The 25,019-nt window shown below is 40.2% G+C and overlaps 1 protein-coding gene across 1 annotated transcript in view; it reads right to left on the bottom strand.

Annotated features, from left to right (window-relative positions):
* Window positions 1–16,367: 16,367 nt before the first annotated feature.
* Window positions 16,368–25,019, bottom strand: part of LOC104326785 (orofacial cleft 1 candidate gene 1 protein homolog) — a 65,999-nt gene continuing 57,347 nt past the window's right edge. The window contains exons 8-10 of the mRNA XM_075417260.1: window positions 19,579–19,646; window positions 16,539–16,659; window positions 16,368–16,445 (exon numbers count right to left, since the gene is read on the bottom strand). Of these exons, the coding sequence (XP_075273375.1) occupies window positions 16,368–16,445; window positions 16,539–16,659; window positions 19,579–19,646 (267 nt within the window). The remainder of the gene's footprint in view (window positions 16,446–16,538; window positions 16,660–19,578; window positions 19,647–25,019) is intronic.

The following is a 25,019-nucleotide window of genomic DNA, read 5'->3' as shown; positions in this document are numbered from 1 at the left end:
GAACCCTGGATGTCCAAGATGCTGCTAGTATGATTTTTAGGAAGTTCTTGTTTCTCTGTACTCCATTTACTATAGTTTTCTCTCATTTAAGCTTTCCATGTACATCTTCCCCATGCTTACAGAGTAAAGCAGACATCCCAGTAAATGCGGGTGACTCACAATCCAAACTCAGAATCATCTGTGAAAATATGGATTCCCTGGATCATTAAGTCTTCTCAGCTCGTACAGTGAAAGACTAATTTTGCAGCTTTGGGGTCTTTTCCCCGCCCCCATTTCAACCGATTTTAACTCTTCTGTTATTTTTCTACTATAGTTCTACTAATGTGGTTTCTAACATTCTCTTTCCTAGCATATATTAGATGTATTTTTGGCATAAATTCTTATATTTCTACATGATTCTAAAGTTATTTTCACTTTCTTTCACTCTTGATAGACCCAAAACAAAAATTGCCTGAAAACCTTCACTACAAGAAAATCAATAACTACACTTTCTATCAAGTAAACTCAAATGTTAAAATTAAAATGCTTTCCGAATTCATCTCTTTTTGTAAGTGTTTTTTCCTGAGCCACGTGTGATTATAAAAAAGGTAAAAGTTTGAAGTCTTAAGAGTCTGAATGAGGGAATGTATCTCAGCTACAATAACACCCTTAATTTGCAAGTCCAGAAACAAAGCTTCCGCTGAAGAGGCGTTCTTAATTCAGGCCCATTTTCACTGAAGATATCCAAAAAATGTCACATCTGAATTACATCCAAACCTACTCAAAAGGAAGGTTCCTACCACAATACAACATTGCTTGTTGGCTGGGGATCCCAGACATACAAATGCAACAATATCAAAAACAACATTATTTTGTAGCTATACGAAAGCACCTCTGAGATTCGCTAAAACTGTGGAGGAAATTAGGAACGTACTAGTGGCAGGCTCAAACTCAGAATTTCAACTTTTGATCCAATTTTTTGATCCAATTACTCAGCAGCCCAAATGATGTTTTGATATTTGAAATAATCCTAAAATTTATCTGTAAAAACCCCACTAATTTATTGTAAAAGAGATGTACATGACTTTAACTTTCTTTACATATCTACTGAGTAGGTTGATGAACTGCTTTTTGGAGAGATGGTGTCGATTTTAAGGCTAATGGAAAGTAGAATCTGTCCTGAGGAACAGCGAATAAACCAACAGGACTGTTTTGGTTTTTTTAACACAAACCTGAAAGTAGAGATTGCATAACCAATGATCCAAGTCTTGAGAAATAAAATTTTCAATTTTTTTGAATCGGTCAACTTTGGAGTCGTAATGGCCTCTGAGGAAGGGACATTTAAATTTTCCCTCCAAAGCATCAACATTGTTGTCACACAAGGGAAAAGCTCCCCACCCTACTTCTCGATCAATCCAAGTACAGGTCCCACGAAGAAGGAAGAGTTCAAAGAGGAGAACCATGCCTGGCTTCACAGCTTTTCTAGGTGGTAGAACCTAGCAAAGGAGGAAAAGAGAATACTAATGATAAAAACATCACAAGGGAAACAGCTTTATTTTATTATATGAAGCTCTACTAAATTCCTACCTTTGAACAAATCTTGCACACTAAAACAATTACCAACTCTTCTCTTTCCACCAAATCACATTTCTGAACAATTTTCCACGCTGAAAATGAAGTGTGTTTTTTGGTGTTAATTTTGTGATTTCTTTTATTCCATTGGCTTTCTGAAAGTGTTCACTTCGTGCCTTTATTTACCAGTGGTGGAAAAACATTGGTACTAGAAAACTTAAAGACAGAGTAACAAACAAACTTGGGAATCTGAAGTGTCCCTGTGAGGGCTCGCTGAGATTCACCACTGAGTTCTTCTTGCAACAGCTTTAGAGAGTTCATCCAAATACCCCGTGAGAAAGCTTGCAGGCTTGTTCCAGACTGAGTCACAAACTCTTCTCCATGAATGATCTCGGTACACAATGGCCTTCCTCCTTCAAATTAGAGCAGGGAAACTCTTCTTGCAAAGAACTTGAACCTCAGGGTAGGGTCAAAAAGCCTTTTCAGGTAGTAAAATCTCAGCATACCAAAGACTAGTAAATACTGTTTACATTTTTCATAAGATACCTAGAGATAATCTTCCGAGCGGCTTGATGCGGTGGATGAGGATTACCAATGCTTTAGGGCCCTGGAGCAACGGTGTTCCCATGGCAAAGACTTGAAAATCAGGGGTGAAGAAACACCCTGAAGTAATGAATTTATGTAAATCCTTTGGTAAGTTTTGCTGTGTGAAACAATGCAAGGTCACAGAGAAGACGGCAGAGAAGGAAACAGGGCAAAGACAAAGACAAAGAAATCTAGTCCTATGCCACAATTTTAACTGTTTTCTTTAATTAAGGTGGGGGTTGAACCAGGTCCTGTTGAACAACTCTAATACATCCAAAAACAGCAAGTAAAACAAAAACCATACAAACACTAGAACATAGCAGGTGACTACCATCATGCCCTGGCTAACAGCTGTGAAGGGCAGTCACCTGTGGACAAAGGGAGCAAATACGTCAGCTATGCCTCACACACAGCTAAACACCTGCTTCACCACTGCTCCTACACATTCTTCTGGATTACAGAGAACTGGGAGTGCCTATTCCCTTAAATAAACTATCTTTGATGCTTCTCTAACAGACATCATGCTGTTATATGAATGTTTTCTACCTTTTATTGTTCCTATTTCAATCCACAAAGTTCATAGCAGCAAATGCCTTGGTACTTCTGCCTTGCAGAGACTCCTGCTAAACCTTACTTTGCCTTCCACCCAAGGCAGAGAAATAGGAGCCCCTTCTCCTGCTCTCCTCCTTGTGAATAGGCATGAATTGGCATGTACTTGTAGAAGGCCACAATATTCAAGGGTACCTTCTGACTGTGAGTTTCCTTTAGGATACACCCTCAGTACTTTTTGAAATTCAGAATACGACCTCCAAATAGCAGACATTCTTCCAAACTGATCAGCCACTATTAAAAGCTTAAAATGCCAAAGTCATCTTAAATTATCAGGGATTTCCTCAATCAGATGACATTCTGCAGCTCATAACCAGCCACAAATCTTTACTGTTTCAAATATTTCTGTACCTAAGTACACACCTCAAACAGGTCTATCTTGGCTGGTATTTTTACATACAAGTATCACTTTTTTACACTCCTGACTGAACAGTAGGCAAGACAATAAGCACAGCTCGGGTAAGTCAAGCTTTTTCTCTCTCTTTTTCTGAAGCATCTAAGGGATTTACCTATGCAGATAACTGCTATATTAGGAGATGATACGTGTTCATAGTTGTGTTGTATTCTATATTTTTTTAAGAGGTGAATATAAACTATTTTAATAATATGCCTTCCTGTTTCAAGTTATGTATTGTGATTAGATAATGGCAAGAGAGAGGAAGTCATTTAAGGAAATCTTTTAAAACTATAAATATTGTCATTATTATGTAGGTGTACTTTATATTAATTATGTAAATATATTCCAAGACTTAGTGTAGGCTTAAAATGAAACAGAAGCATCTGTTGAAAAATGCCATAACCCTGTGGCAGCTGCTATTAAACCATTAACAGTATCAGGTTTCATTTAAACCAGATTTACCATTTTCTATAACAGCCCGTGGGAAAGCTAAAAACATTAGGCACAAATTACTGACAAAAGAGATCCTTAATCAAGCCATACATTTCATTTGGCTAGCTGGGTGCTAGATAGCAACCTCTGTGCTACAGATTAAAGGTGGTCGTTACAAGGCTATGATCAGAGACAATTACCTGCATTATCGAACAATCCCAAAGCATAAGCAGCTGAAATCATTGCCGTATCACAACATCCCTTTCATTTTCTCCCTTGTTTCCCAGCCTTACTCTTTTCTTTATAATAACTTCACCGTAAAGTCTCTTCTGTCAGCCTGCCTACAAACAGACAGCGGTCAAGCAGATGGTGCAAGGGTAATTGTGATTATTAAAAATTAATTTCTTTGTTTCCTGCTCTACAGATATTCTTTATTCACTGTAAGTTCCCACCCTGGACGTAGAATGCAAACTCACTTTTTGGGACTGGAAGCATTCTTTACTTACAGTTAAATAACTGGATGTTTAAGCTATGGCATGATCCAAACATATAATGACAAAACAAAAACAAGGATTTTGTAGCACACCTGTGAGCTACAAAGTCTGAGGGTGTAAGGACTATCATTCTGGGAGTCCTTACGCATGAACATTGGGTGTCTGACCCAGGTAGGACCACATCACACATCTCAGCTTACACAGTCAAATAAAACATACCTACCAAGCAAGAAATTTCTGTCTGTTGAATCCATACAAAAATCCTGGCCAAGTCTCTGCCTGTTACTCTACGTCGGTGTGTCAAGCATTCATGCAGGCACCTGTGGGCTTTGATTTCCATCCTGACAGCCGCTGGGAGTGTGATTTACACAGGGGGGCTGCTGTTTAGGAAGGTACAGCCAGACCTGAAGTAGGAGAGTTTCAGATAGAAGGCAGGTCCCCTCAACAGCATCATGCTAAACCTTTTGCCATTGCCACAGTGAACACGTGTATCCTTCACATCCCAGGGAGGGAGCTGGGTGTTGTACCAGCTGCCCTTCCTTCATTAGCCTCCTCCTAGGCAGCCAGCCTCAGAGCAGAGACCTGGGGTATGGCCAGCACAACCCGTGAGTGTAGATGCACAAAGGCATTTAGGCACATAGCTCCGACTGAAATCCACGGTCCTTGAGTGCCCACATGCCTCTGTGGGCTTGGGCCATCATGCTCAGGTACGGGGCCAGAAACAGCTCAGGTGGGTAGAGGAGGAGGGGAATCAGTAACGGTGCTCGCTCGCTCTCTCTCATCAGAGATTCAGGGTCCTAGGAGGAAACGGGAAGGGGGTGCTTTCTGGAGGTGTGGGAGAAGATGCATCCATCCGCAGACACCACTACCTGTCTTGGGGCAGTGCCTGGGATGGGCAAGGCACAGGCAGCTCAGACTGACCAGTTTGTTTTGAAGGACTGCTTTGCTTCTGAAGAAAAAAAAAAAAAAAGCAGATATATTTTTCCTGCTGGTGGCAACCTCTTTTGTGCCACATTTGGTAAATTAGTCCACAAGGTTGTACCAACGCTGTTGCTGCTCAAAGAACGCATACTACATAAATACAATTTTCTGAGTTTTAATAGGTCTACTCTCTAACATCTTCGCTCTCTGTTTCTCCTTGCTCGGATCAAATTTCCACTGAGGTCTATGAAGTAGACAGCCTTTCACAGTGCTATGAAAGCATCCAGCACCCAATTTTACTGGTGTAATTCCTTTTGCAAAGAGATACAGCAGAGAATAAATAATGCTCGCGTATGCCTGCACAGGCACAAGTAATTCTTCTTAGTCTGCATTTAACATTGTTGCATTTAATTGAATTAAATCATAGTGAACCAAAATTATCTCTTGCCACTATTTCTGACTTCAACTGTTTTATATCAGTTTTATTGTAATATATCTTATTTCCCCATATGCCACTGTAATTTCAACAAAGAAATCATTTGGTCTAGAGAGAGAATGAACTCTATTTGAATATTTCAATAAACAGTTCAAATGTGAGGATTTGGAGATTTTTTTCTGACTTACTCTTGGGCTTTAACCTTATCAGAGAAAAAATAAAACTTTGCTTCTCTCCTCTGCACCTTCAAACACTATCAATTTAGAAGAAAAAGGACAAAAATTACATTACTTGAGTCAAATAGCACCAAAATTTGACCACTAAACATGCACAACTCAAATGGATTAAAGTGAAATAGAATACACAAAGGCAATTCAATGTTTACTTGTTATATAGAAGAATCTTGCAAAACACCATACAAATTAAAGACTTGTCATTTCTGATTATGAAAACTGCAGCAAACGAACCTCGTTGGTGTAAAACACAGATAGAAAAGCTTTTAAACAGGAAGAAGTTCACATCAAATGATTTGATTAACAAATAAAAAATTATTTCACTATGTAAAAGGAATAGTACTGGAGATTATGCTGTTATTGCCAAAATAAAGGGGAGCTTTCATGACCAGATTTCAAGACCTCACTGCTCTGTTTATGTGCAAGGCCAGCACACAGGCAGAGGGAAGGGCATTCTTGGGAAGTGTTTACGTAACTTTGAAATTTATAAAAGGCCAGAGGGGATGGAATAGAAACATGGACTGAGGTAAAAATAAAATATCATGTTATTAGGATTTTCTATAAATCCTATCTATCATCAGAATGTCCTGGAGCAGCTGGAAACTCGCTTCCCCAGTTTTCCATTGCTGCTTGTCTGTGGACAGGTATCGGAATACAAAATAACAGACAAATCAAAGGAGGACTGTGTAGCGCTATCATTCATTTCCCCATGTATGTATTGGGTTTTTTTCTCTTTTCTGAAAAAGAGAACAGACCATTCAAGCCTGACATAGGTCAAGACTCCCTGGCTCCTCTCCCTGCAGCTTGTGGGTTTTCTCAAACCTTTATGCAGTACCACCATCTTTCCTATGAGCCAGTATCCCAAATTCCCTGACTGTAGGGGACTACGGGTGAGAAGAGGTTGCGGTGTGGTGCAGCATGGGAGCTTGTTATCGCAGAAGAGCCGCACGGATAGCAGGGCAGCAGTATCTGTAAGCAGGCAATTTATTCACCCCTCACAGTCCCACAGTGGTGGCAGCAAGCAGCATTTCTTATGACACATTGTGTCAAAGCACCCTGGCACCTTCCCAGAGCCACACCAAGTGCCCCGATTGAAACACCTCCTTCTCTCTCCAGTGCTACCTGAGCAGTGACGATTCCCCACCACCTCCCTTTCCTCTAGCAGAGATTACTCAGGGTGTAGTTAACTCTGGCAGCATTGCACGCGGCACAACTACGTTACACCACAGGAGCAGAATCCGGCCTTTTATCTTCCCAAAGACAGGGGAATAATGTTTGCATTCTGTGAGCTTCAGCCTCTGCATCTGTTGCTAATCATCCTGGCACATCTGCTGCTAATTCTTTTCTGTTCTTTGACCAGCAGGGAGTAGCAATGTATGGTACAGCCAGCGCTAACCTCGGCAAACGTTTCTGGTGGTATACCACTGGCCTGGGCGGATTCTGACCTCATCTTGCGAGTGGAGAAATTATCTTTGTAAGAAGAAGGCAGGAACCCTCGTTCCTTCTCCTGTCACTTCCATCTCATTTATTCCTGAGATTGATTCCATGTCAGAGCAGGAGATTCATGGGGTAACGTAGGCCACCAACATGGAACAGCAGAGTTTGTCTCTTTTGTGTCAAGAGGACATGCATTTTGCTCAGAAACCAGTGAGAACCAAGGAGTCTCATGAAGAAGTGGTTCGTTCGGTATGCAGGGCTGAGTCATACAGCAGCACTGCTCTGCCTGCCCCGGGGCCCCGGGGCTCCAGTGCAGAAGCAGGCAGCTTTCCCCTCCTTTTTGCTGCACCAGCTGCTCCATCTCCGGTCTCTTTCCTGATGCTGGTTCTGGATTCCCCATCTCACCCTACACAGCACAGCATTCTCTTCCTCCTTAAGCTTCAGTCCAGCCTGGGACACAGCAGCACTCCCTTCGCCAGGGAAGCTGTGCCAATGTGGAGTTCACACTCCTGCAGTATTTCTCAGATGGTGCAGACCTCACCGGGTTCTACTCTCTTTCCAGGGACTCAGCTAACACCCCTTCAACAAAGAAACAAGATGACTGACTCCTGATAACAAATCCCCTTTTCCTTGTGTGCTCTGGTTAAAAATTGCATGTTTAAGCAGGATCACTTTTTTTAGTTTTGTGGCATTAAGTACTCTTCCCATTTCTGTAGTACAGCTTTGCAACTAACCTGCTCATCCTGTGTTCCCAGACAACTATTTAAAACATAAAATACTTCTAAACCTGATATTTTAAGGAAAAAAGTGTCCTCTGAAGATGTTTTGCTGGCTCCCACCACTTGTAGCTATGGACCAAAACACAGCTTAAGGCCCTTTTCACAGTTCCAGGCTGTCAGCCCTGGTGAGTCATGGAATTGCTCCATTTTTCCACTCACAGCATTTTTTGTTGGGGCAGGTATTTACTTTGCTCTTGGTGTCCTCCATTGTTTGGAGTTTACTTGGAGCTAAGGATACAGGTGGGGGCTGTTGCATTCCACCTTCCTGCTGATCTGTCCCAGATAATATATGACTTTCATACAACTATTGCGTCCAACGGCTCATATCAAGCTCCCTTACATCTGTAATTTCCCATTAGGTAGGGAATAGGCCATGAAGTGGTCCAAAATAAAAGCCTGTCCCTAGACACTATTGATTTTTAACTTGTGTCTCCTAGATTCTCCAATGCAGACCACATACCTTATCCTAGTTAGATCTGATGCACTACAATGTAGGCCACTTTTCTGAGGTATTTGGCTGGTATACATTGACCTAAGCTGAAAGAGCACGCACAGTACAGTCCAGAAAGCATGTTCAAGAACTTCTCCACCAAAGCACATTGACTAGACAACATACAAAATGTAACTCCAATTAATTACCAAAAACAGAACCCAGTATAAGTAGTAACATTTTGCATATGTAAATCAAGTGCATAATACTAAATACAGTAGATGCAACAATTTCTAACATGCAATAGCTTTGTAAAGTCAGCAGACTAGATTTAATAAATCCCTTCAAGTCTTCACACAGTGCTGGAAATAGAGCTTTCCACGTTAGAGAAGTCCATCTCTGGGCAACAAAAGTCTCCAGAGAAACCACCTGGCTGCAGCTCGTGGATGGAACAGGATCTGTGCGCTGCACAGCACTGAGGGAAAGGTGGTCCCATTGACGCTTTCTGCTGGGCCCACAGCAAGCAGGAAGACTCATGGCTGTATGGGGAGAAGAGCACTACTGAAGGTCTAGCAGCCAGCCCGAGCGCCGTGGTGTAAGCATCACCCAGCCCAAGGACTGCTGTCAGCACACCGCAGAGGTCTGTCCCCAGGGCGGCCAGGGGAGTGACACTGCCGGGACAGATGCACTCTGGAAACACGCTTTTTGAGGAGCTGTTGCAAAAAGGCATTTAGCAAATAGCATTCAAAGACTGAAACACCAAACAAACTCAGATAAACAAAATAGCAGCAGTAGTAAGTATGTGTTCCTACTGTGTAAAAAAAGCAGCAAACCTGCAGTCTTCAACTAAATACAAGCATCTGTCTAAGCTTAGTTCTTGCATTTACCAAGAGGTTCACACAGCACCTTATCATCCCAACTACAAATAATTGCATCCAGCGAAAATTTAAGTGGCTCTCATTTCAAAAGTCCTCTGGCACTGCCAAGCATTATTACTTCCTATCTTTTTTCATAGTGTATCAAACTCGCATGTTATGTCCTATAAAGCGTCCTAGAGCTAAATGTTCTTCATCTGTGCCAGCATTTTGCTCAAGAATAAAATAACAGGGCAGGGGGAAGCATGTGCTCTACTTTTCCTAACAATACCTTGTTTTGTAATTAGTAAAAGCATCACAATCCTTAGACTGCTGCTGACACACAGAAAATAAGGTCCTTGAAACTGTTCGTTTCATCATATTTTAAGAATTAATACCTTAGGTCATGTTAATCAGTTTCTGATATATGTAGTTTTCAAAATGCACTTCAGGGAAGAAAATGCTGGAAATGACTAATAACAACAAAGACATGAAGTTTCTTCATTATATATCTAACTCCATATGCGAACATTACTGAAGTACTTTGCCATCTTAACTATTTAGGAAGCCTTAAATAAAAAATAAATCCACCTCATTCAGTGAAATAGAACATCCTCTTTTCCAAGCAAGAGAGTTCAAATTTATTAATTTTGTGGCTATATTTTAAAATGAGTGTCAGCCCCTGCTAGAAGACTGCATGATAAGTGTCCTGAAACTTCAGGAAAAGGCACTAAATTTTTCACAGCATTTGTGTTTCATTTTCAGTGTAATAAAAATATGGTGCCCTTTTAATAATGAATAATAGATCTCCTGGTATGATTTACATGTGTGGATTAAATGTCATGTTTGAAAAGTTGCTGTTTTATTCATATTGAATTTCCCTCAAGTAAAACAAAATGGTACCCAGCTACTGTTATAATATTGCTAGTACCTTGCCACACTGATACATAAATATTAAGCAGTTGATATACTCTTTAAAAATCTACAGATCTGTGAACTGTTCTGTCAGCAGCTGTGGCTTTATACGGATATGAACTGATTTAGTGCTATCCCAAGTACCAGGTACACTGGGGAAAACGCGTAGTGCCAGTGCTCACTCAGTTCAGGAACTCACTTTTTTTTTTTTTCTGAAGTGCCAGTTGTGGAAGGCTGGCACACAACAAGGACCAAGACCAAACAGGTGCAATGGGATCGGGGTTAAAGCACAGCCTGGGGAGCCCAGCACTGACTCAGTTGTCCCTGCTTCTCCTTGGCAGAGCTGGACTGACAGCCTGGCTTAATGAATGTTTTTTAAATGTCATTTGCAGGCACTCTCATTGGCTTATAGTGCTTTTTACAACAGCTGAAAATTTCCTGCCTGAACTTCTCCTTCTGAACAAACAGCTAACAGGCAATATTTTTTTCTGGAAAAGTGTTCCAGAAATGGTTATAATTTATTGTAAATACTTCAAGCAGGAACATCTTCCTCAAACGTTCCTTCTCCTTGTGGGTGAAACTTGCAATGTACAACAAAATATTTTGATCCTGATAATTGAAATCATAGCTGAAAACGTCTTTTAAAAGAAGAGAAGCATTTTAGCCACACTCCAATTTTCATTCCATTGAAGCCAATGAATATTTTGACTCTGAAAGGTGAGGATTTGTTCTTATTGTTGTAATTGTTTCATACAACTCTTTTAACGTTTACTGAACTAAAGAAATATTGACAAAAAAACCAAAAAAAACACACTTTTTCTGAGCAAAATTAAACTTGTTGCATACTGCAACTCATCTGTGCTCTTCAAGTCATCATTAAACTGAAAAACATAGTCTGGACTTGCTAACCCTGGGACATGGATTATATGGAATAATAAGACACTGTTTTAAATACACTATGAAAGAAAAATATTTACTGACTACTTAGGTCTTATCTATAGTAGGATCTTGGCCACCATGAGGAAGCAATAAGGAAATTGTACTAGTAAAATCCTTGGTCTGGTGTAAAGATGATGCAGTCACATCTGTGCAGGGGTTGCCAAGAACAATCTAACTGTAGTAACTGCCTTAGTAGATACACAGTAAATGTCTTGTCTCCTTTCCTATCCTCTCCTTACTCAACTTTCATTCCAGACCTGAGAAAAATAAGGCAGTGCAAGAGTATATTGAAAGATAAAGAATAAACCTTCCTTACTGCCAGTTACCCTGCTACATTTTTTGAATCTTAACTTGAGTTCACATTCACTTTGTGTTTTAATGTAGGTGAAGCTTCACAATAGCTCTTGCTTTACTTAAACCAGACAGCATTAACCCATCTAAATCCGAAAGTCCCCTAGCATAAACTAAATATATGAAAATGTCCTTGAAGTGCTGGGTCTAAAATAAGTGCCCTTCAGATCATGCTGTTAGTTGCTATTCCTAAAATTGTAGACATGTTTGAAACTGCAACTGCAATTTATCCCAATCCAAAGAATTCATTATTGTTTTATCCAGCATAATTTAAGGAAAAAAAAAATTACTCATGTGATTGTCTGGTGTTACTGAAAGCCAAATAAAATTCAACTGGAGCTATTAGGAGCCAGTGTCTAATATTTAGTCAGAGATCACTGAGGGAGGTAGGTTGACAAACTAAAAAGGAGGACAGTGAAGGAGGGGGAAGCAGGGAAGCTGGCAAGCTGGAGCAAAGAACATTGATTAATGAACAAAAAACATTTTTGAAAGGTCGGGTGCGCAAGTCAGACTAGCCCTGAGGCAGATCTAACTTACATGACCAGCACTTTCTGTACGCAGCAGGTAACCCATGCTGACACCAACTTTGCTGACATGACAGGGTTATTATTTTTGGAAGGCTGTAGAATTCTGGAAGAATTTCTCTAACATTAGTTAAAACTAAGCTTTCCTTCAAGATCAAGCATGCATGTCCTCATTTTCACCGTGTTTACACTGAACTCCTATCATTATTCCGGCTAATGAAAACAAAAGCTTATTCTTCATTTGTGAACACTTGTATTTTGCCCCCTGTAATATATCCCATGGCAGCAGTGCTGTATGTAAGACTGTGTTCAAAGTCAGATGCTCATCCAGAGCTCGCCACTAAGACCTCACTACTTACACTAAGTTTTCCAGTAGATGTCAACCATCTGAAGCCTGCAATTTGCCTCATCTCAGAACAGATACTAAGGGTTTCTTTTGAAACACACCTTAAGGTTTTGGGCTTCCATACCAACGAGAAAGAACCGAAAGGTAGAATAGTTACGGTGTACAACACCTATGTCTTCAAAATGAGTTGGTGAAGGAGATTCTCTAAAATTATGACATTAAGATTTTGCTGTCCGCTATACAGTAATGAAGACAGGGAATCATCAGAAGGTCGTTTAATCCAACTTCTCCTCCTGGTCCTGCATTTTATGTGGACTTGCTAGAGACCTGCACCCTGGTTCATTAGACTGAAAATGAAGCTTGGTGAAGAAGCTAATTTAATATCTTCTGTAAGACTCAAAGAGGACTTTAAAGCAAACTCCGGAAAAATGGTTAAACTACCAAGCATTTCTCTCAGACCTTTGGACGAAGCAGAACAGTCACTTCTAAGCAGTTACTGAGGTGTCCGTACAACCCAGTAGAGACCACCAGAATGACAAGTACGTGGACTTTGCACGTATTCCTCGCAAATCAACGTCAGGAGTTCCCTTGAGTTGAGGAGCAGCTGGACAAAAGACAAGTCAGTCTGAACTAGCTCTTGCTTAGTACTGAGAAAAGCGACGTGCCATTTTGAACAGGGGACATTCCCCAGGTAGGAGCAAAAGCAGCAAGCAAGACCCAGGGGAAACACGATGCTGAAAGCAAGAGGCAGGCCATGCCAGAGTTGTACTGCCCGTAGTCGACTTCTTTCAATGAACCCTAAGACAGTACTTTGTCTTCAAGGCAGGAAGCTGGATGTGTGTGTGCTGCCTAGGGAGGAATCCCGGATCCATGATTTCTCTGACAGATACCTGTATTTGTTTTAACATCACGTGACAGTCACATTCACAATTTCCCTCTCTATATGTGCAATTCTTTTCATACCAACGGTTGTATTTACAGACACTGCTCATTATCCATTAAAGATGATAAACAATTAAAAAGCAGAAAATGTAACTTAGCAGCACTTCATATATCACAAACCCAACAGCTGAAATGACCTATCTGCAAGTAACTGAAAGCATCAGTTCCATACGTAAAAGTTGCTGTATCTGAAAGCTCTTCGGGGTAGGGGCTGCCTGTTTGTTCTGTATCTACACAATGCTTTGCACAATGGAAGAGGTAGAGGAGAAAATCCACCCTTCAGATCATACTGCAAAATAGCTAATTGAAAATGGAAAAAACTCTCCTTTCTCATTCTAGCAATACCTTGTAACACACAAAAAACTCACACAGAAAGGTGGGGGTTGTTTTTCAAGCCGTAAAGCAGTTTTCACATGCCAGAGAGTTTATCTGAGACCAATGTTTCAACCAGCACTAGGCATTAGCTACAACAGTGAGCAACTGACACACAACAATCCTGCCACGCACAGCATGCTTAGGCAGGAAAATATGCGTGCCTCAGTCGCAAAAGACAGAATAGAGCCTCAAGTGTTTGGGCTCCTTCCAAAATAATCCAAATGCTGCTTTTTTGGCAAATGGGGTCAATAGAGCTAAAAACTCACAGAAGCATTTGGGCATTCATGTGTTTACATACACCCACTCGTTCATTTATTATTCTAAAGCTAATTTACAGAAATCAAATTACATAGCTGACAAGCGGCATAGATAAGAGAGAACAAAAGTAAAATTAAAAATTAACTGACAACACTACATGATGTAGTGTATATTTGGCACTTTTAAAGTGAGTGATGAGGGTTAACCTAGGGGAAAAAAAACTGCACCTTCCTAAATTACACCTTAAATTATTAAATAAATTATGAACATGATGGAATGCATTAAATATATAAGCCTGAAGGAAAAGAGCGGATGTGTTTTAACTTTCAAAGCAAAGACAGCATATTTAAGAAGTGTTGCTTACTGTCTGGATACTTTGTCCGAAGTAGATTTCAGTGTTGTAGAAGTTTCCATCGTGACTAACAGGCAGCGTTGTCCTGGCCTGAGGCTGCTCTTTCAGGTGGGGCCACTCGAGTGAGGCACCACCTAAGCGGCTGAGAACAGAAACTTTGAGGGTGTAGCGGCCTTTGGGGACCTTGTCTTTGACTCCCCTCAGGCATTTGATGTGAATTTCTATCCGCTGCAGTGTCTTGGAGCAGTCAACCTAGGGAGAAGGCTCCGAGTTACTGACCTGGGTTCAGTCGACTTTAAACATACAATCAGCAAGAACAAATTTCTTCAAGAAAATAACTATCATAAAGCAGACAACGTGCTTCTTGTTCAACCTGCAATTACCGATTGCTAACAGAGAATCTGCAATCAAGGTTGCCAAAAGTTACTGAGATGTCAGATAACAAAAATAATACAAATACTACCAATAAAATGTTCGGCATCCTTTGGGATAAGGTGGAGCTGTTGAAGTATGACACCAGAAGCCATTAGTCTGCAATAATAAGGCAGAATTAACTGGAAAACACCACCTTCAAAAACATTGCATGCTCTGCAACACAGGCACAATACATGATGTGATGAGCAAGCTGCAGGCACAGAGTGAAAGACAGGGCATGCCATGTTTTTATAGTAACTATTAGCCTTGCCAAAGCTATTAGTGCTGTGTAATATGCAGACTATCCTTTCACCTTCTGATTATCATATAATCTGTTTCTCTTAAAAATAGTAATCAAAGTGCAACACGTGTAGAGTTTAACAACAACTCCCTACAGGCACCTTTATTCCAAGTCCAGACAAAAGGAAACATCTGCTGCTTGCTGTTGACAAGATGTTGTCTGAGTTACAGAATGTTTAGTATGGAATAAATGCTGTGCTGCGTATCAGAAATGCCTTTCTGGTGCTTTCCTTGTACATGCAGCTCCTAGCATGGAGGCTGGCAGAGGGGAACAGACGCAGCAGTACGATCCTTACAGGTCTGAAGGCATAGAGTCTATCCATTTATGCCAACGGATATTTCAGTGCTGCCCAAATGCAATCTGCAGGGTCAAAGACATAACAGGGAGTTCCAGTTTAGCTCCTGTGTTGACTTCTATGGATAAAATTGCTTCTGCTACAACTAATTATTTAGTGCTTCAAATCAGCAGTGATATTTTTTTTCCCCCCAAGGAATAAATTTCTTCCATTATTTGAAGGAAACACTAGTGCTATGTTGTCTTCTTTTAGTGCAATGTGACACAAGAACCTCTGCCACACTTCAGAATCAAATGGCTACCTTGACTACTAGGTTTAGTAGTCTCACAGTTTAAGCCTACAGTAGCTAATAATCTCTTCTTTAATCCTGTCTTGGATTTATTTTGGATGAGATAGCATATTTCCATATAGATAGAAAGCTTCTGGAATTAAATTAAGCAGTTAAACAGTTGAATTTGCAAAACTTCTTTTGTTTCTCAGCACAAACCATACTTAACAACTAATCTGAATAACAATTATTTTCAACTTAATTAGAAAATCTTAATTAACAATGAAGACTTAACCTTAATAATTTTGGTTTCTGAATCATATATAAAAAAATTAACATTATGTGAATAAATAAGACAATCTTTTTAAACCTCAAGGCAGGATTACTGATGCAGCCAGACTTCGTTATTAAACACATTCTAAATTAAACGCCTCTATGAATTTTTTACTGAAATATATTGTGATAGTTTTGCATGCCAAATGTGACATTTTGTATTTTAGATTCATCTTCTGTAGTAATTTTGGAAATGTCATACAAACAAAGATTTTGTCATTTACCAATGGAATTACTATGCATGGCCGGTTAGCCATCTCTTTTCTGGCTCTTCTGGTTGTTTCAAGTCAGCAAGCCATAAAAAATCTTTATCTCTCTGAAACACAGCAATTTGGAAGATAATCGAATAGTGACTGGGGGGCAGAAACGCCAGTCTGAGGAATTATACCACAATCTCTCTTGCATTTACAACCTTCCTCAAAGCGAGTGTCAGTCGAGTAGGAAAAGGAGATAGAAGATTCATCATATTTCAAGTCTGTCTCATTTGCATGGTGGCATAGCTCTCTCATCTCCTGCTGAAAGACTTTGCTTGGCCAGCGCTGACAAACTGTTTTGAAGAACTCTTGCCATGCCCAAATGATTCATCATTAATAGCTTTAGACATTCTCTTTAAGCATGTGGTTACTTCTGCTGGAAAGCATGTTTTGAAACCTGTCAAATTCTATCCTTTTAAACTATGAAAAGAAAATAAAATAATAACAGAATCCAATTGATCTAGTCATTTAGCAGTTCACGTCAGGGAGAAGAGCACTCAGAGAGAACCTCACTTTCCCACGAGGTCCTGCTAGTCCATTTAATCCAGTATTCACATCTGCAAGGTTACCAAAGCTGGCTACCATTTCTTCTTCACATTCATTCTTTTCTGCTTTCAACAGCTGATGTCCCACTCTGCAGCAGTTAGAAAGGGAACAGGGAAGAAGAACTAAAAAGAAACGAACTTCAATGCAGATACGGAAAGTACTTGGCAGTGAAAATACATTGCAGTTTGATGTTTTCCCTGAATATAGCATAAGTCTTGCAGAGCACCCAGGAGAAACACCAGGGCACTAAGCAGAGAAATGATAAGGCTTCAAAAAGCGGCATACGAAAAATGCAGTCACAGCCCCAGTAACACGACAAATATTTGTCAGTCTATGCCACAGGTTAACATAAGGAACCTAGAGTTTCACTGCCCATGAATAATCATTTCTGTCTGGTCTTGGGGCTCAGATTCCACGTTAAGAATATTAAAATAGGAAGCCATCATCTCTGATGACACTTTCAGGACCAAATGACAGCTTCGATAAACTGGAATGAGTTTTTGGAAAACATTGGTTCTTTAGGGATTGTGTTGCTTTAAACCACTGAAATAAATCCTGTCACATATAAAAACCTGTTTATGTTCAAAAAAATCTTATAAATTTATATACAAATCTTATAGCATTTATAAATCTTCTGAAAGATCTTATTTTAAATACACCAAAAAGCTGACAAATTATGTAAGTCTTATATATACACACACACATATATGAAGATACATGAATTTTTGGCTGCATGTGAACCTTTAAAACTTCCTTGGCACTCATATGTTAACTTCTTGTGTAGTTAATTTGGGGGGATAATTATATCAGTTCAAAGACTGTTTGTTTTTTTGTTTTTTAAGCAGAGGTCCCTGTAAAACAGCCCTACACTGGATACCCCAGCACTGCCCTTAGTGCACTGGATGTGCAAAAGGCACCAGTACCCTATGGATGAAGTCTTGTTCCTAGAGCACAGCAGGAGCAAATGCAAAACTAAAGTAATTTACAATAAGTACTATAAAGCTGTATGCTTTAGCAATCCCATCTTATCCCATCTTCAATAGACACAGAACCATGAGCAATTCCTCTGTCCCTACTCAGCACCAGTATCTAAATAGAAATGGCCTCCCCAAAACCAACATTCTGTTGGCTTCAAAACACTTCAGCTCTTGCTTCCACAACATGTTTTAAAAGGTTGAGGAAGGTCAGTCAGCCATGTCAGCACTGGCGATGCTCCAGCCACACTTGCAGCTGGAGCTGGGGCAGGTAGCAGAGCACAGAGAAAAACACAGTAGCTCTCAGGAACTGGAGGTTGAGTGGGCTGTTCGTGACTGTGGTCCAGCCACTTGACACCCTGGAGGTCAAGGGAGCTGCCTGCAATGTACTGAGAGAAGTCATGTGGACCAAGGAGAAAGCATTGCACTGGGTATAGTTGCAATTCAGGATTAGCTTACGCATCTACAACACAGGCAATCGGAGGACAGGCTCTCTTAGGTTGCCATGTATTCAGTTAAGATTTTAGCCACAAAAGAAAATGCTAAAATTTGGTGTTCATTCGAAAAAAACCTAAACAAAATAAAAGAATCACAGAAAACATTTTTGAATTCCAAAGCCTTCATTCTGTCTTCCTCTTTCGCATTGTAGATGGTAATGTAAGAAGCCTCCATATTTGTACAATTAACATGGTTCTTTATCAAGAAAACTATTTACAGAGACCATTAATCTCGCTAAACATCCCACTGTCTCCAAGGTCCTGGCACATTGCTACAAATCGGTTTCTACTCAGGCCTTGCTTATGCTTTTGTTTTTTTTTTTTAAGAAACGTACATACACTTTTACCACAGTAAAATCACCATTGGTACATAGCTAAGCTGCATTCCAGAGTACTCTACCACTAGAATTGCATTGTGCAATTGCCCAGACAATAGCTAAATCAGCTGAGAGGTCTGTATAGACACTAGTCCCAAACACTTACACAGGAATTTTTCCCAAACCAGGACTGATGAGAACTAAGGACAAAATTTTAGCGCTAAGAATTGAATAGAAGTAGCACAGGGCCAACCATGTTTGAGGTTTTATCCTTAAGTTGCAGTCAAGTCAACTTGGGTTCAGTTGTCGTAAATAGAAGCAACAGAAGGTGTTTCTTTAATGTCTCCAGCTATCTGTAGAGCTGAAACATCTGAGAATTTAACTTCTCTCCTCAGGAAAAATGGTCTGTTTGGAACTTTGTACTTATTTAGTTTCTCATGATGGAAATTATTTCTCTTAATTTGGTTAGAGCTGCACTGACACAGGGGTTCATTAGGACATCCATTTGCTTGCAATTCAATTTAAAATTAAATACACTTTGTTGTTGATTTTATTACTTTTAAACTACTGTATCTATTTCCTTTATTAGCTGCTAATACACAATTATGAAGGTAAACAGTTTTCATTACTGAACATCAAACACTTAAATAACCACATTTGATCTCTTCTTGGGTTGCATTATTTTTCTCCTTTCCCTTTTGCTGGGTATTAGATCCAAGAGAATAATTTATTCAGTGAAGTTAGGCCTCTCTTGTGCACGTCAGGATGCTCATCAGCTGTCATAGCAGAGCACAGCTTCCTTGGCTGTATCCATGAGGGTTATTTATTTCCTCCATTAATTTCTTGGCAAGTAATCTGATGCATGTGTTTATCTGAACATCACCTCTATCTTTATCACTAAAATGTTGCTCCATTTCTTCTTTTCCTTCGCTCTGTAAGGGTAATTCAGATGCAGGGATGAAGGGCACCAGGAGAAGCCATTTGGTCACCTTTCAAAGTGCACTTTGTGTAGCACTTAAAAACTACAGCCCAAGTCTGACAGCTGAAAATGGAGGAATCCAAAACAGAGGCCTCTTTCAAAAGCACAGGCTTAATTTTTCTTGGCCTGAGGTCCTTTGTTTGGGAGAAGTTCCACTCATTAATATGTGTAAAGCCCTGGAAGACCTTTGGAAGGAAAGCACATTAGATAGAAGTACAAAGTAGCCCTTATCTGACATACCTTTGAAAGAGTTCATGAATCCTGGCTTGCAACTTTTGTTTCTTGTGGTGAGAGACTTCCTTGTGGTGCTTTGAGTCCCACATGCCAAAAACAAAAAAAAAGAAAAAAAACAACCCCTACATTTTGTTTCTGAATGCACAGAAAGGACATGGAAATAAAAGCCATAAATACGCAGTTTTTCAAAGGTTTGCTTTAGGTCTTCTGGCTTTAGGCTATCAGAAGCAATTTGGAATTTCAGCTATCGTTACTTTATTCCGTTATTTTTTCCATAACTTTTTCCCATATGTTTACTCCATTATTTCCAAGGAAACTGAGTACTAATCTTGTTTTAAAGGCTTAATTGTTACAATGTCTATTTGCGAAAGGTTGTGCGCTACAGTCCTTATTTTTACTACACCTAACACAGTTACATATATGCATACATATGTGCATGTGTAAGTGTGTTTGTGCACGCACAACAAAATGTAACGTGCAAAACAGTCAGTCATAGACTACCAGAGAAACACAACTCGCCCTGCTTCAAAACTGTTCCAGATCTTGAGACCTTGTATCACCACAGCTGTTTTTAAATGTTTGGTAAGAAGGACAGACATTTTCAGATGTTGCAACGCATAGGAGGCTAACTTGCACAAGCAGTCCTCTCCCCCCATGGCTCTGCACCTTTCCAGCATGAAGCTGGAGAGCCTCAAGTTATTTTACTCTTCCATAGCAAGCAAGCTGAAAAAGTCAGTCCACCAAGAAGCCAGCATCCACATCTTTTTGGACTGTGTTCTCTGTGCAAAGCCTGAAAACAATAACCCTGCTGAAGTTTGTAGACTCTGGAAAATAAACTTCTCCCCCTAACCTGCACTGTTTAGAGATCTCGCTGAATATTCAAGGCTACATCTCGTGCTTGCTACTGATGTCCCTGAGATCCTCATAAAATGTGCATGCAATGCTACCAATACATAAGGAGGCTTCCTACTGTATCCCATATACTGTCATCTAAACAGTGTAAAATTACGTTCCCCTTCCACACTCATCAAGCCTCAAAGTCAAAAAATATTTTGGTAGTGAAACAATCCAATAGTCAATGGAGAAAAATCCCATGGAGAAGGCTCCTTATCTGGCTGTTGAAGTCTCTTCTTTCTTCCAAATCTCTAAATTTTTTCACAAATATCTGGCTGTTTTGAAGGAAGTTTAGGAATCTCTGTTGAAAACGAAGGCATTGGGAAAATTATTTACAAAGCATCCTGCTTATTGCCAAAATCAAAATTACAAGAGTATAAAAACAGACTACAAAAACATATTACAAAAGCCTGTGTGCATATCTTTTAACGTACCTCTTTTAAACCCTGTAAAATTAAAGCAGAGACAACATGGCTGCCTTAAAATATGGTATAATTTGCTGGTAGTCCCAGCAGAGAGCGTGAGATGGACACAACAAATCCTCCAGGCCCTGGTGAAACATCACACATACAAGATTACAAAGGTGACATGACCAAAGTAGCTCAAAGCAAGATCTCTCAGCTCTCCACGTGGCAGCTGTGTCATGGGCAACACTCCCTCAACCACTGCTCCTTGGTTAGTGGGAACCAAACCCTCCCGCTCCTGGACAGCTTCAGCTGAAGTTCACTAGGATTCCCTAAAGCAGGGAAGGGGACTCATTTATCTCCACAAATGCTGGCACTGATTTTCTTTCCCTAGCCTGGTGAATCACCACCTACACCGTTTCCCCAGGAAGGGCTACGACTTGGCTCCAGTCCCAGCTCTGCTCCAGCAGAGCTGGCAGCTGTGTGGTCAGGGTGATCAGATCCTCCTTGTGCACCTTCCCACAGTCCGGTGGGGACTGCAGCCACTGTGGAACGCACCAAGAGAAAGGGCAGGTTGTTCCTCCCCAGCTGCCCCACGGGGATGTGCTCTGGCAGGTGTAGGGGAGCCATCCCAGCAGCAACAAGGACCAAGCAATGACATTCATCACCCCTGGGAGGCACGGGAGCCACCCAGCCACAGCTGAGGTATTTGGGAGGGTGCAAAAGAGATCAAAGTGTCTGAAAAAGTGTAATGAAAAAAACTGCCAACCAAAAGACATCAGGCATTTCCAGAGTTTTGTGGCAGATTGGAAGGGATTTACAGTTGGGCTGAAGCAGTTAAAGCTAAAGTTCAGAAGGCAGGAGGAGGACTGGCTCATAGTTTGTTTCTTGGATCCAACCCTTGGTGATGCCTGGGATAGCAATTTTTTCTGAGGTGGGCACTTAAATTAAGAAATAACATGAAATAGAAAACTCGCTTTGTGTAAAGTATCAAGTAACCATAATATTACAGCACTCAGACACTACCAGTCCATATTTATGCTGACCCAGATAGAGAGAAAAACTTTCTTTTTAATTGATCATCAAACTCCCATAGCTACCCAATCCCCTTGTTTATCTTCCTAATCTTAATTAAATAATGAGTATTCAGAAGAAAATATGAATCGAGGTTCCCTCTATGAACTGCACTGTTTTCCATCTCTCTGCCTTTGAGTTGGCAATGGGAATATGATTTAAAGCTATTTCTTCTAGATCCTAGCAAAATATTTGTCACAGTATGTCATGATAATTTCTAAAAAGCTCTATCATCTACCTAATACATTTGTTAAGTTTATTCAACTCTTTTTGAACAGGAAAAGTGCAATGAGTCATGGTTAATATTTCTTTACCTACACTAAGAAATAAAATATATCAAAAATTCAATGCTTAGGATCCTATTCAGTAAACCCTCTATGAGTCTGTGATACATCTTCTACATGATTAAAAGAAAAAAAAAAACAGGAAACTTGCTTTAAAATGAATTATTCACCACCTTGAATAAATTTCCATCTTTCCTATTTGCAAAATCCCAAAGTCAGTTATGTAAATTTTAACCTACACTAATTACCTCAGGGGTGTGCAAGCTAAAGGAAAGTAAATGCAGTAGAAAAAAAATCTCAGACATTTCCATCACCAGGAAGCAATTTAATAGAGGAAAATATGTTTAAGTTTTCAAAAACAGAGCAGCCCATATAATTTTCCTAAAATGTGGAATAATCATTGCTGCGATATCCCTCGAATCAGAGATTTACTGGAATAAACCCAAGAGCTTTTTTTCAATGGCATATACCATCTCACACATAGTTAAGTGCTTGTTTCTCGTCATGACACCTGCATTGTCCAGACTGTAAAAATGACGCACCATTGGCAACAGGCATTCCCAACAAGAAAGCATGAAATGTGATTTAGCTTCAAGTTGATATCAACACTGAGGGCCCCTTCAGAAAAAAAAGTGGCTAAAATCCGAGAACCGCTGGACATCCTTCAGAGCTCACCTGGGATGTATTGGAGAAAGCCGGATGCTGTCTGAAGGCAAGAGGGCTCAATCATAGCACCACTTTGTCCTATTCTCTGTCCTGATACCAGGCGCAGCTTTAGCAGTGAGCCAGCTCCTTTGCATATCTTGCTCCGTCTCTTCATGAGACCTAATTACACAAATGGCCCACCTACTGATTTCAGAGCGCATGATCTAGACCAGTATTTTAAAAAGGTCTTTCCTTCTGGGCTCAGCCTAGAGACACACAATGGTAAGCATTGCTCCTACTGCAGGCAGAAAACAAGAACCTGACTCAATACCATTAATCCATTCTGACTGGCTATTTTCACCATGAAACTACTTCACAAATGGTAGGACTTGATTCTTACAGTAATTTTCAGTTTAGAAAAAATTAAACAAAACCCCACCCATACACATCCTTTCCTCTTAGGAGAAAGCCCACAAAAATCAGCAAAACTTTGAAGCAAAATAGAATTGGTTTTCTACCATTTAATATTACAGCCTTCTGGTGAGGTACTTGCCCCACGGCAGTTTGAAACAGCAAGATGAGCCCTGGCTCTGGTGAAATTTTACTCCCCGATAGGAGTGCTTTGGGGGTCCACCTTCCCACAAGTCCTCCTCACTAGGTCTGGGCACGGCAGAGGCATCATGGAGACACCACCAGCAGGGTCTCGAGCAGGCTCCCACCACCCACAGGGATCCCACATGGAGAGGATCCCAGTGCTTCCCATTCATTCCACTTCTTCAGAAATCACACTGGTACATCACAGTGCAGGTTGTGCTGTCTTTCCAACTGTAAACAAACGCCCAAGTAAAAGTTTTTGCCTAGGATTTCCATCTCTGCATTCCAAAATATTTTATAGTGATGGAAATCCTGTCCACTCCATTTTTACAGATGGGAGAAGTGAGATACCAGTGAGAAGTGACTTGCCTGAGCTCACTGAGCTAAGTGTCACCAGGACTAGAAACAAACCTCACATCTGTAGGCCCACCCACGCCACCTAGACCTCCTCCTTCACACTCTGGCTGCTGTGTGGTGATTTACTCCCAGTGACTGTCAACCTCTAGTACATTGTGTACCACAAGACAAGTAAAAAAATGAATTATTTCAGATAAAGAAAAACAAAAATGTTGCAAAAAAAGATAACTATCCTTTCAGATAAAGTGAGATTTTGAGAGACTTCTCTCCACGTTAACTACAGAAACACCACAGGGAACTGAAGCATAGAGAGGTAAGCAAGATGAGTGCCCTTCATTCAAAACAAAGCAAGTCAATAATGTCTACTCTGAAAATTGCACTGCCCTTTGCATGCTGGAATTTGGGTGACCTTGCCTTGAAGATGGCCAAAATCAGGAGGAAAAGTGGTGTCAAAATCCTAGACAGATGGTAGGATTATTCATGGTGCACTCGGCCAAAAATGTGCCACAAACTCTCAGACATGTTTTTAAAAGGAAAAGAGAAAAAGCAACAAAGCAATGCCCCTCAGAACTTTCCTTCCAAATAGAAAATTAAAGCAATTTACTGTTCATGAGCACAAAATTAAAAACTTCAACAATTGAGCTATTTGTTACAGCTAGGGAAAAAAAGAATTCATACTCTCTGTTAAAACTGATACTACAGAGCACAAAGTGAGATTTACTTTAGTCATGCTACAGCCTTATTACATAGAGTAACACAGATACATTTAGTGACATTATAGGCTGATCAATTTGATAAATTTGTAAAGCGTTGCATTCTCTCTGCAATGCAGTGAAGACTGAGCTACCAACAAACATGAGAAAGCAGTATCCTGCTACCAAGGTGGGCGCTTTTTATAAGACATATAGAATCATAGAATATATATTAAAGATGCTAATTTTGAAAAGTTATGAAACTAGATCTGTCTGTAAAGTGGTGTGATAAACAAGGGCTTGAACTCCCCCAAAACTCAGAGATGTTTTCATTTTGATTTTGATCCAAGATAATATTACTAACAAATTAAAGAACTTCAATCACTTATCTTGAGATGCACTGAGGACACTCTGGATGGATATCTGTTGCAGACTACCTAGCTTCAGCAAAACGAAGATTGTGCCTCTCCAGCCTCAAAACAGAGGACTCACTCTTCTCATTT

This window comes from Opisthocomus hoazin, chromosome 3, assembly GCF_030867145.1.
Source record: "Opisthocomus hoazin isolate bOpiHoa1 chromosome 3, bOpiHoa1.hap1, whole genome shotgun sequence".
Taxonomy (NCBI): Eukaryota; Metazoa; Chordata; class Aves; order Opisthocomiformes; family Opisthocomidae; genus Opisthocomus; species Opisthocomus hoazin.
The sequence above is the reverse complement of the archived record's forward strand: the minus strand, read 5'-3'. Positions and strand labels throughout refer to the sequence as shown.